The sequence below is a fragment of the Heterodontus francisci genome, chromosome 2 (assembly GCF_036365525.1).
Source record: "Heterodontus francisci isolate sHetFra1 chromosome 2, sHetFra1.hap1, whole genome shotgun sequence".
NCBI classification, from domain to species: domain Eukaryota; kingdom Metazoa; phylum Chordata; class Chondrichthyes; order Heterodontiformes; family Heterodontidae; genus Heterodontus; species Heterodontus francisci.
The window spans coordinates 218,558,247-218,572,080 of NC_090372.1; the positions used below are offsets into that span (position 1 = coordinate 218,558,247).

The 13,834-nt window shown below is 48.6% G+C and overlaps 1 protein-coding gene across 3 annotated transcripts in view; it reads right to left on the reverse strand.

Annotated features, from left to right (window-relative positions):
- The window catches only part of zgc:63863 (uncharacterized protein LOC393372 homolog), a 96,939-nt gene extending 86,278 nt beyond the window's left edge, over window positions 1–10,661 (reverse strand). For all 3 annotated transcript variants that reach the window (XM_068015771.1, XM_068015763.1, XM_068015762.1), the window contains exon 1: window positions 10,448–10,661. In XM_068015771.1, the coding sequence (XP_067871872.1) occupies window positions 10,448–10,529 (82 nt within the window). In that variant the 5' untranslated portion in view covers window positions 10,530–10,661. The remainder of the gene's footprint in view (window positions 1–10,447) is intronic.
- Between the last annotated feature and the right edge of the window lie 3,173 nt (window positions 10,662–13,834).

The following is a 13,834-nucleotide window of genomic DNA, read 5'->3' on the forward strand; positions in this document are numbered from 1 at the left end:
TCCCTCCAATCAGGTTTCTGTCCCTGCCACAGTACCGAAACAGCTCTTATTGAAGTCACAAATGACCTCCTATGTGACAGTTACAAAGGTAAACTTTCCCTCCTTGTCCTCGACTTGTCTGAAGCCTTTGACATGATAAATCACACCATTCTCCAAGGCCTCTCCACTATCGTCCAGCTGGGTGGGACTGCTCTCACCTGGTTCCAGTCTTACCTAATTGTAGCCGAAGTATCACCTGCAATGGTTCTCTTCTTGCTCCCACGTTGTTACCTCTGGTGACCCCAAGGATCTATCCTTGGTCCCCCTCCTATTTCTCAACTACATGCTGCCCCACAGCATCAGTTTTCACATGTACTCTGAGGACACCCAACTCTACCTTACCACCACCTCCCTCAACTCTTCCACTGTTGCTAAATTAACAGATTAATTATCCGACATCCAGCACTAGATGAGCAGAAATTTCCTCCAACTAAATATTGGGAAGACCAAAGCCATTGTTTTTGGTCCCTGCTACAAATTCTGTTCCCTAGCCACTGACTCCATCCCCCTCCCTGGCATCCCTATCTGAGGCTGAACTGGACTGTTTGCAACCTTGAAAGAAGTTTCCAACCACATATGTATGCCTATTTCCACCTTCGTAACATCACCTGTCTCTGCCCCTGCCTCAGCTCATCAGCTGTTGAAACCCTCCTCCAGGTGTTTGTTACCTCCAGACCTACTATTCCAACACACTCCTGGCTGGTCTCCCACATTCTACCCTCCATACACTTGACATCATCCAAAACTCTGCTGCCCATATCCTTACTCACACCAAGTCCCATTCACCCATCATCCCAGTGCTCACTGACCTACACTGGCTCCCAGTCAAGCAGTGCCTTGACTTTAAAATTCTCATTCTTGTTTTCAAATCCCTCGCCCTCCCTCTCTCTAATTTCCACCAGCCTCACAACCCTCCAAGATCTCTGCGCTCATCTAATTCTGGCCTCTTGTGTCCACCCGATTTTAACCATTCCATCAATGCAGCCGTGCCTTCAGCTGACTGGGTGCCAAGCTGCAGAATTCCCTCCTGAAGCTTCTCCACCTCTCTATGTGCACAAATCATTATGAAGGTGGCAGAGCCGGTTGAGAAAGTGGTTAAAAAGGCATACAGGATCCTGGGCTTTACCAAATAGAAGCATAGAGTACAAAAGCAAGGCGGTTATGATGAATGTTTACTGGTTCAGCTTCAACTGGAGTATTGTGTCCAGTCTCAGGCACTGAAGGATGTGAAGCCTTTAGAGAGGGTGCAGAAAAGATTTACAAGAACGGTTGCAGTGATGAAGAACATTAGTTGTATGGAGAATTTGGAGAAGTCGGCGTCATTCTCAGATAAGGTTGAGAGGAGATTTGATAGAGGTGTTCATGAAGGGTCTGGACAGAGTAGATAGGGAGAAACTGTTCCCATTGGTAGAAGGGTTGAGAACAAGAGGACATAAGGTGTACGGCAAAAGAAGCATTGGTGACATAACTTTTCTTTTTAAACGCAGCGAGTGGTTAGGATCTAAAATGCACTGCCTGAGTGTCTGGTGGCAACAGATTCAATCGTGACTTTCAAGAAGGAATTGGATAAGCACCTGAAGAGAAAAAAAAATTTGCAGGGCTATGGAGCCAGCACAGACACAAAGGGCCAAATGACCTCCTTCTATACTTTAACCACACTATGATTTCATAGTTCTAGCCTTGCAAGATATCTGCACTCCTCAAATTCTGGACTCTTCAGCATCCCTGATTTTAATGGCTCCACCTACCTAAACCTCTCCGCCTCTTTATCTTGCTTTCCTCCTTCAAGAGGCTCCTTAAAACCAATCTCTTTGACCAAGCTGTTGGTCACCTGATCTAGTATATCCATATGTGGCTCAGTGTCAAATTTTGTTTGATAAACCTCCTGCATTCTATTTACCAACATACTCACTTTTGCATTCCGTGTACCAACGACTCACTATGCAGACATATTCTTTTTCACATATGGTGCAATATTATTTGCAAATTTTTTTTTTTATTATTTGTTTCATGGGATGTGGGCGACACTGGCCAGGCCAGCATTTATTGCCCATCCCTAATTGCCCATGAGAAGGTGGTGGTGAGCTGCCTTCTTGAACCGTTACAGTCCATGTGGGGTAGGTACACCCACAGAGCTGTTAGGGAGGGAGTTCCAGGATTGTGATCCAGCAACAGTGAAGGAATGGCGATATAGTTCCAAGCCAGGATGGTGTGTGGCTTGGAGGGGAACTTGCAGGTGGTGGTGTTCCATTGCATCTGCTGCCCTTGTCTTTCGAGGTGATAGAGGTCACGGGCTTGGAAGGTGCTGTCTAAGGAGCCTTGGTGCGTTGCTGTAGTGCATCTTGTAGATGGTACACACTGCTGCCACTGTGCGTCAGTGGTGGAGGAGTGAATGTTTGTGGATGGGGTGCCAATCAAGCAGGCTGCTTTGTCCTGGATGGTGTCGAGCTTCTTGAGTGTTGTTGGAGCTGCACCCATCCAGGCAAGTGGAGAGTATTCCACTTGTGCTTTGTGGATGGTGGACAGGTGTTGGGGAGTCAGGAGGTGAGTTACTCGCCGCAGGACTCCTAGCTTCTGACCTGCTCTTCTGGTCATGGTATTTATATGGCTACTCCAGTTCCGTTTCTGGTCTACAGTAACCCCCAGGATGTAGATAGTGGGGGAATTCAACGATGGTAATGCCATTGAATGTCAAGGGGAGATGGTTAGATTCTCTCTTGTTGGAGATGGTCATTGCCTGGCACTTGTACGGCATGAATGTTACTTGCCACTTATCAGCCCAAGCCTGGATATTGTCCAGGTCTGGCTGCATTTCTACATGGATTGTTTCAGTATCTGAGGATGGTGAACATTGTGCAATCATCAGTGACCATCCCCACTTCTGACCTTATGATTGAAGGAAGGTTGTTGATGAAGCAGCTAAAGATGGTTGGGCTGAGGGCACTACCCTGAAGAATTCCTGCAGTGATGTTCTGGAGCAGAGAGGATTGACCTCCAAAAACCACAACCATCTTCCTTTGTGCTAGGTACGATTCCAATCAGCGGTGAGTTTCCCCCGGATTCCCATTGACTCCAGATTTGTTAGGGCTCCTTGATGCCCATATTCGGTCAAATGCTGCCTTGATGTCGAGGGCAGTCACTCTCACCTCACCTCATGAGGTCAGCTCTTTTGCCCATAGTTTAGTTTAGAGATACAGCACTGAAACAGGCCCTTCGGCCCACCGAGTCTGTGCCGACCATTAACCACCCATTTATACTAATCCTACACTAATTCCATATTCCTATCACATCCCCACCTGTCCCTATATTTCCCTACCACCTACCTATACTAGGGGCAATTTATAATGGCCAATTTACCTACCAACCTGCAAGTCTTTGTCCATGTTTGAACCAAGGCTGTAATGAGGTCAGGAGCTGACTGACCCTGGCGGAACCCAAACTGAGTGTCACTGAGCAGCTTATTCCTAAGCAAGTGCTGCTTGATAGCACTGTCAATGACACCTTCCATCACTTTACTGAAGATCGAGAATAGACTGGGGGGGCAATAATTGGCCGGGTTGGATTTGTCCTGCTTTTTGCGTACAGGACATACCTGGGCAATTTGCCACATTGGTGGGTAGATGCCAGTTTTGTCGCTGTACAGGAACAGCTTGGCTAGGGGCGCAGCACATCCTGGAGCACTGGTTTTCAGTACTATTGCTGGAATATTGTCACGGACCATAGCCTTTGCAGTATCCAGTGCCTTCAGTCATTTCTTGATATCACGCTGAGTAAATCAAATTGGCTGAAGACTGGCATGTGTGATGCTGGGGACTTCAGGAGGAGGCTGAGATGGATCATCAACTCGGCACTTCTGGCTGAAGATTGTTGCAAATGCTTCAGCTTTATCTTTTGTACTGATGTGCTGGGCTCCCTCATCATTGAGGATGGGGATATTTGTGGAGCCTCCTCCTCCTGTTAGTTGTTTAATTTTCCACCACCATTCACGACTGGATGTGGCAGGAATGCAGAGCTAATGGGATCGCTTAGCTCTGTCCATCACTTGCTGCTTCCGCTGTTTGGCATGCAAGTAGTCTTGGGTTGCAGCTTCACCAGGTTGACAGCTCATTTTGTGGTATGCCTGGTGCTGCTCCTGGCATACTCTCCTGCACTCTTTTTTGAACCAGAGTTGATCCTCCGGCTTGATGGTAATGGTAGAGTGGGGGATATGCCAGGCCATGAGGTTACAGATTGTGGTGGAGTACAATTCTGCTGCTGCTAATGGTTCAGAGCGCCTCATAGATGCGTTCAAAATCTATCCTATTTAGCATGGTGGCAGTGCCACAGAACATGATGGAGAGTATCCTCAATGTGAAGACTGGACTTTGTCTCCAAGGTCAGTGCGGTGGTCACTCCTACCGATACTGTCATAGACAGTTGCATCTGCGGCAGGCAGATTGGTGAGGATGAGGTCAAGTATGTTTTTCCCTCTTGTTGGTTTCCTCATCTGCCGCAGACCCAGTCTAGCAGCTATCTCCTTTAGGACTCGGCGAGCTCGGTCAGTACTGGTGCTACCAAGCCACTCTTGATGAACATTGAAGTCTCCCACCCAGAGTACATTCTGCGCCCTTGCCACCCTCAGTGCTTCCTCCAAGTGATGTTCAACATGGAGGAGTACTGATTCAACAGGTGAGGGAGGGCAGTAGGTGGTATTCAGCAGGAGGTTTCCTTGCCCATGTTTGACCTGATGCCATGAGACTTCATGGAGTCTGGAGTCGATGTTAAGGACTCCTAGGGCAACACCCTCCCTACTGTATAGCACTGTTCCGCCACCTGCCAATGGGAAAGGACATACCCAGGGATGGCGATGACAGTGTCTGGGACATTGTCTGTAAGGTATGATTCCGTGAGTATGACTGTGTCAGGCTGTTGCTTGACTAGTCTGTGGGACAGCTCTCCCAACTTTGGCACAAGCCCCCAGATGTTAATAAGAAGGGCTTTGCAGGGTCGACAGGGCTGGGTTTGCCGTTGTCGCTTCCGGTACTGAGGTCAATGCCAGGTGGTCTGTCCACTTTCATTCCTTATTGACGTTTTAGCAGTTGGGTACAACTCAGTTGCTTGCTAGGGCATTTCAGAGGGCATTAAGAGTCAACTACATTGCTGAGGGTCTGGGAGTCACATGTAGGCCAGACCAGGTAAGGACAGTAGATTTCCTTCCCTAAAGGACATTAGCGAACCAGGTGGATTTTTGCGACAATCGATAATGGTTCCATGGCTATCATTGGGCTACTTTTTTTTAAAAATGGGATTCAAATACCCTGGGTCTCTGGGTTACTAGTCCAGTGACAACATCACTATACCACCGTCTCCCCAGCAATTATGCATTAATAAAAGTTGAGGATGTAACTAGTAGAATAGATAAGGGAGAACCAGTGGATGTGGTGTATTTGGACTTGCAGCAGGCTTTCGATAAGGTCCCACATAAGAGATTAGTGTGCAAAATTAAAGCACATGGGATTGGGGGGTAAGGTACTGACATGGATAGAGAACTAGCTTGCAGACAGGAAACAAAGAGTAGGAATAATGGGTCTTTTTCCAAGTTGCAGGCAGTGACTAGTGGGGTACCGCAGGGATCAGTGCTGGGACCCTAGCTATTCACAATATACATTAATGATTTAGATGAGGGAATTAAATGTAATATATCCAAGTCTGCAGACAACACAAGGCTGGGTGGGATTGTGAGCTGTGAGGAGGATGCAGAGAAGCTCCAGTGTGATTTGGGGCAAATACATGGCAGATGCATTATGATGTGGATAATTATGAGGTTATCCACTTTGGAGGCAAAAACAGGAAGGCAGATTCTCTGAACGGCGATAGATTGGGAAAGGGGAGGTGCAGCGAGAGCTGGCTGTCATTGTGCACCAGACGCTGAATGTAAGCATGTAGGTGCAGCAGGCAGTTAAGGCGGCAAATGGTAGGTTGGCCTTCATAGCGAGAGAATTCAAGTACAGGAGCAGGGATGTCTTGCTGCAGTTATACAAGGCCTTGGTGAGACCACACTTGAGTATGGTGCGCAGAATTGCTCTCCTTATCGGAGGAAGGATGGTCTTGCTATAGAGGGAGTGCAGCAAAGGTTCACCAGACTGATTCTTGGGATGCAAGGACTGATGTATGAAGAGAGATTGAGTCGGTTAGGCTTGTATTCGCTAGAGTTTAGAAGAATGACAGGCGATCTCATAGAAACGTACAAAAGTCTAACAGGACTAGACAGACTAGATGCAGGAAGGATGTTCCCGATGGCAGGGGAGTCCAGGACCAGGGATCACAGTCGAAGGATAAGCGGTAAGCCATTTAGGACTGAAAGGAGGAGAGATTTCTTCACCCAGAGAGTGGTGAACCTGTGGAATTCACTACCACAGAAAGCATCTGAGTCCAAATCATTAAATATATTCAAGAAAGAGTTAAATAGAGTTCTTAAGGCGAAAGGGATCAAGGAATAGGAGGAGAAAGCAGGAACAGGGTATGGAGTTTGGATGATCAGCCATGATCGTATTGAATGGTGGAGCAGGCTTGAAGGTCTGAAAGGCCTACTCCTGCTCCTATTTTTCTATGTTTCTATGTCTTGCTATTTGCAATATTATCAATTTTGCATCAATACAATTACTATTGGCACTTCAGTGGATTAAGTGTTGCTACACCAGATGTGAATATACACCCACACTGCCCTGCTGCACCAGCTGTCAACACGCACCCACACTGCCCAGCTGCACCAGCTGTCAACACGCACCCACACTGCCCTGCTACACCAGCTGTGAATATACACCCACACTGCCCTGCTGCACCAGCTGTCAACACGCACCCACACTGCCCTGCTACACCAGCTGTGAATATACACCCACACTGCCCTGCTGCACCAGCTGTGAATATACACCCACACTGCCCTGCTGCACCAGCTGTGAATATACACCCACACTGCCCTGCTGCACCAGCTGTGAATATACACCCACACTGCCCTGCTGCACCAGCTGTGATTATATACACCCACACTGCCCTGCTGCACCAGCTGTGAATATACACCCACACTGCCCTGCTGCACCAGCTGTGAATATACACCCACACTGCCCTGCTGCACCAGCTGTGAATATACACCCACACTGCCCTGCTGCACCAGCTGTCAACACGCACCCACACTGCCCTGCTACACCAGCTGTGAATATACACCCACACTGCCCTGCTGCACCAGCTGTGAATATACACCCACACTGCCCTGCTGCACCAGCTGTGAATATACACCCACACTGCCCTGCTGCACCAGCTGTGAATATACACCCACACTGCCCTGCTGCACCAGCTGTGAATATACACCCACACTGCCCTGCTGCACCAGCTGTGAATATCCACCCACACTGCCCTGCTGCACCAGCTGTGAATATCCACCCACACTGCCCTGCTAGACCAGCTGTGAATATACACCCACACTGCCCTGTTACACCAGCTGTGAATATACACCCACACTGCCCTGCTAGTCCAGCTGTGAATATACACCCACACTGCCCTGCTACACCAGCTGTGAATATACACCCACACTGCCATGCTACACCAGATGTGAATATACACCCACACTGCCCTGCTACACCAGCTGTGAATATACACCCACACTGCCCTGCTACACCAGCTGTGAATATACACCCACACTGCCCTGCTACACCAGCTGTGAATATACACCCACACTGCCCTGCTACACCAGATGTGAATATACACCCACACTGCCATGCTACACCAGCTGTGAATATACACCCACACTGCCCTGCTACACCAGATGTGAATATACACCCACACTGCCCTGCTACACCAGATGTGAATATCCACCCACACTGCCCTGCTACACCAGATGTGAATATCCACCCACACTGCCCTGCTACACCAGATGTGAATATACACCCACACTGCCATGCTACACCAGATGTGAATATACACCCACACTGCCCTGCTACACCAGCTGTGAATATACACCCACACTGCCCTGCTACACCAGATGTGAATATACACCCACACTGCCATGCTACACCAGATGTGAATATACACCCACACTGCCCTGCTACACCAGCTGTGAATATACACCCACACTGCCCTGCTACACCAGCTGTGAATATACACCCACACTGCCCTGCTACATTAGCTGTGAATATACACCCACACTGCCCTGCTACACCAGATGTGAATATACACCCACACTGCCCTGCTACACCAGATGTGAATATACACCCATACTGCCATGCTACACCAGATGTGAATATACACCCACACTGCCCTGCTAGACCAGATGTGAATATACACCCACACTGCCCTGCTGCACCAGATGTGAATATACACCCACACTGCCCTGCTACACCAGATGTGAATATACACCCACACTGCCCTGCTACACCAGATGTGAATATACACCCACACTGCCCTGCTACACCAGATGTGAATATACACCCACACTGCCCTGCTACACGAGATGTGAATATACACCCACACTGCCCTGCTACACCAGATGTAAATATACACCCACACTGCCCTGCTACATTAGCTGTGAATATACACCCACACTGCCCTGCTACACCAGATGTGAATATACACCCACACTGCCCTGCTACATTAGCTGTGAATATACACCCACACTGCCCTGCTGCACCAGATGTGAATATACACCCACACTGCCCTGCTGCACCAGATGTGAATATACACCCACACTGCCCTGCTACACCAGCTGTGAATATGCACCCACACTGCCCTGCTACACCAGCTGTGAATATGCACCCACACTGCCATGCTACACCAGCTGTGAATATACACCCACACTGCCCTGCTACACCAGATGTAAATATACACCCACACTGCCCTGCTACATTAGCTGTGAATATACACCCACACTGCCCTGCTACACCAGATGTGAATATACACCCACACTGCCCTGCTACATTAGCTGTGAATATACACCCACACTGCCCTGCTGCACCAGATGTGAATATACACCCACACTGCCCTGCTACACCAGATGTGAATATACACCCACACTGCCCTGCTACACCAGCTGTGAATATGCACCCACACTGCCCTGCTACACCAGCTGTGAATATGCACCCACACTGCCCTGCTACACCAGATGTGAATATACACCCACACTGCCCTGCTACACCAGATGTGAATATACACCCACACTGCCATGCTACACCAGATGTGAATATACACCCACACTGCCCTGCTACACCAGATGTGAATATACACCCACACTGCCATGCTACACCAGCTGTGAATATACACCCACACTGCCCTGCTACATTAGCTGTGAATATACACCCACACTGCCCTGCTGCACCAGATGTGAATATACACCCACACTGCCCTGCTACACCAGATGTGAATATACACCCACACTGCCCTGCTACACCAGCTGTGAATATGCACCCACACTGCCCTGCTACACCAGCTGTGAATATGCACCCACACTGCCCTGCTACACCAGATGTGAATATACACCCACACTGCCCTGCTACACCAGATGTGAATATACACCCACACTGCCATGCTACACCAGATGTGAATATACACCCACACTGCCCTGCTACACCAGATGTGAATATACACCCACACTGCCCTGCTACACCAGATGTGAATATACACCCACTGCCCTGCTACACCAGATGTGAATATACACCCACACTGCCCTGCTGCACCAGATGTGAATATACACCCACACTGCCCTGCTACACCAGATGTGAATATACACCCACACTGCCCTGCTGCACCAGATGTGAATATACACCCACACTGCCCTGCTGCACCAGATGTGAATATACACCCACACTGCCCTGCTACACCAGCTGTGAATATACACCCACACTGCCCTGCTACACCAGCTGTGAATATACACCCACACTGCCCTGCTGCACCAGATGTGAATATACACCCACACTGCCCTGCTACACCAGCTGTGAATATACACCCACACTGCCCTGCTACACCAGCTGTGAATATACACCCACACTGCCCTGCTACACCAGCTGTGAATATACACCCACACTGCCCTGCTACACCAGCTGTGAATATACACCCACACTGCCCTGCTACACCAGCTGTGAATATACACCCACACTGCCCTGCTACACCAGCTGTGAATATACACCCACACTGCCCTGCTACACCAGCTGTGAATATACACCCACACTGCCCTGCTACACCAGCTGTGAATATACACCCACACTGCCCTGCTACACCAGCTGTGAATATACACCCACACTGCCCTGCTACACCAGCTGTGAATATACACCCACACTGCCCTGCTACACCAGCTGTGAATATACACCCACACTGCCCTGCTACACCAGCTACTAGTCTGTCTTCTTGGTCCCGTGACCAGCAAGTGACGTCACGCTCCACCTACCTGGACCACTCCGGGCGGCGCTCGAGCCGTTAACGGCTTTCAGCCCCTTCACACTCGACCTTCTGCCCTTCTTTGCGCTCATTTGGCCAATTTTCTTTTATTGCCGTCAAAAGAATAAGAATGAACGAATATTTAAAAAAGCAACGGCCGGAGCCATCCTCTCGCCACTGCACCAGCACCCGGTGTCCTGGCGACGCCGCTACCTGAAATTGGCCCGGCCCGCCCCGCCTCCGCCGCCACCTGATTGGTGGAGCCCAGCCACTCTTCGTCCAGCTTCCTGCCGACACTGATGATATTCTGTGTGCTGATTGGTGAATCTGCATGTCAATCATCTCTGGGCGTCACCGCCCCGGGGGGGGGGGGTGTATTCGCAAGGTACTCTGGGATGTGATGTTCACGGCTGTGTATGGTGTGATGTTGCACCCATTTTATTCACAAATATCCCATAATGTCAAAATTATTACTCAGTATTTTAGCGGCTTCCTTCCTTGTGGTAATTTTGCACGGCTGTTATTCTTCTTCTTTGGCCTCCTTATCTCGAGAGACAATGGATATGCGCCTGGAAGTGGTCAGTGGTGTGTGGAGCAGCGCCTGGAGTGGCTATAAAGGCCAATTCTAGAGTGACAGACTCTTCCACAGTTGCTGCAGATAAAATTGGTTGTCGGGGCTGTTACACAGTTGGCTCTCTCCTTGCACTTCTGTCTTTTTTCCTGCCAACTGCTAAGTCTCTTCGACTCGCCACACTTTAGCCCCGCCTTAATGGCTGTCCGCCAGCTCTGGCGATCACTGGCAACTGACTCCCACGACTTGTGATCAATGTCACAGGACTTCATGTCGTGTTTGCAGACGTCTTTAAAGTGGAGACATGGACAGCCGGTGGGTCTGATACCAGTGACGAGCTGGCTGTACAGTGTGTCCTTGAGGATCCTGCCATCTTCCATGCGGCTCACATGGCCAAGCACTCTCAAGCGCCGTTGACTCAGTAGAGTGTATAAGCTTGGGATGTTGGCCATCTCAAGGACTTCTGTGTTGGTGATACGGTCCTGCCACCTGATGCCAAGGATTGTCCGAAGGCAGCAAAGATGGAATGAGCTGAGACATCGCTCTTGGCTGACATACGTTGTCCAGGCCTCTCTGCCGTAGAGCAAGGTACTGAGGACAGACTTGATACACTCAGACTTTTGTGTTCCGTGTCAGTGCACCATTTTTCCACACCCTCTTGGCCAGTCTGGACATAGCAGCGGACGCCTTTCCCATGCGCTTGTTGATTTCTGCTTCGAGAGACAGGTTACTGGTGATAGTTGAGCCTAGGTAGGTGAACTCTTGAACCACTTCCAGAGCGTGGTCGCCAATATTGATGGATGGAGCATTTCTGACGTCCTGTCCCATGATGTTCGTTTTCTTGAGGCTGATGGTTAGGCCAAATTTGTTGCAGGCAGCTGCAATCCTGTCGATGAGTCTCTGCAGACACTCTTCTGTTTGGGATGTTAATGCAGCATCGTCAGCAAAGAGGAGTTCCCTGATGAGGACTTCCCAGACTTTGGTCCTCACTTCAAGATGGGCAAGGTTGAACAACCTGCCATCTGATCTTGTGTGGAGGAAATTTCCTTCTTCTGAAGACTTGAACGCATGTGACAGCAGCAGTGAGAAGAAGATCCCAAACAGTGTAGGTGCGAGAACACAGCCGTTTTACACCACTCGGGATAGGAAAGGGGTCTGCTGAATTGTGCCTTTCATATTGTCATGGAATGAGGTGATGATACTTTGGTGGACATCCGATCTTTCCTAGTAGTCTGGAGACCACGTCTGCTGACGAGGACAAAGGCTTTAGTGAGATCTATGAAGGCAAAGTAGAGGGGCATCTGTTGTTCGCAACAATCTGTTGTTGCATCTACCTCTGAATTCATTGGCCAGTCGAGGTAAGTAAGGGGCACAAGAGTTCCTTCCTACAACGTGTACAAAAATCCTTTCTAACCTCGCCCAACAAGGTCACAGACCTGAAACTTTAACTCTGCTTCTGTTTTTATTCCAAGGGAGGATTCGCCATTCGACTTAGTGGAGAATGCACCAGAACAGATGACAGAAGTAAAAGTAAAATCAGAGACTGGTTACACACCATCCTGACTTGGAACTATATTGGTGTTCCTTCACTGTGACTGGGTGAAAATCTTGGAACTCCCTTCCTAACAGCACTGAGGGTGTACCCGCACCAGATAGACTGCAGCGGTTCAAGAAGGCAGCTCACAACCACCTTCTCATGAGCAATTAGTGATGGGCAACAAATGCTAGCATTGCCAGCAACACTACATCCTTTGAAAGTAGTATTGCATTTGCGTTAGTAGTAGCATTGTAGTGCTTTCTAGAGAAAGTCTTGGGCTCCAGTAAATGTTAACTAACAACTCTTATTTACAGTTACTAAATATGCTCTCAGCAAACCACCGAAGCTAGCATCCTTCATGCGCTATACCTTCTTTTGAAACCTGTCTCATGTGACCATCACTTACAGCAGAAGAAGTCTGTCTTACATAGGAACAGGAGTAGGCCATTCAGCCCATCGAGCCTGCTCTGCCATTCAATACAATCATGGCTAATCATCCACTTCAAGGCCTTTTTCCCCCACACTATCCTCGCATCTCCTTATGTCATTTGTATTTTGAAATCTGTCAATCTCTGCTTTAAACATTCTCAATGACTGAGCTTCCACAGCCCTCTGGGGTAGAGAATTCCAAAGTTTCACAACCCTTTGAGTAAAGAAATTTCTGCACATTTCCATCCTAAGTGACTTCACCCTTACTTTCAAATTGTGTCCCCCTGGTTCTAGACTCCCCAACCAGGGGAAACATCTTAGCTACATCTACCCTGTCTACCCCTTTTAAGCGTTTTGTAGGTTTCAAAACTCTGTAGAATACAGGTCGAATTTCCCCAATCTCTCTTCATACTACAGTCTCACCATCCTGGGAACAAGTCTGGTGAACCTTCTTTGCATCTCTATGGCAATAATATCCTTCCTAAGGTAAGGGGACCAAAACGGCACACACTACTCCAGGTGCGGTCTAACCAAAGTTCTATAGATTCTGGAGCAGTTCCTGCAATTTGGAGGGTAGCAAATGAATGACAATCGAAGCAAGACTTCACTACTCCTGTACTCAAATCCTCTTGCAATAAAGGCTAACATAACATTAGCCTTCTTAATTGCTTGCTGCATCTGCAAGTTAGCTTTCAGTGACTTATTGACAAGGACACCCAGGTCCCTTTGTATAACTATACTTTCTGAACTCTTACCATTTAAGAAATACTCTGCACATCTGTTCCTCCTACCAAAGTGGATAACCTCACATTTTTTCACATTATATTCCATCTGCCACATTCTTGCCCACTCACTAAGTC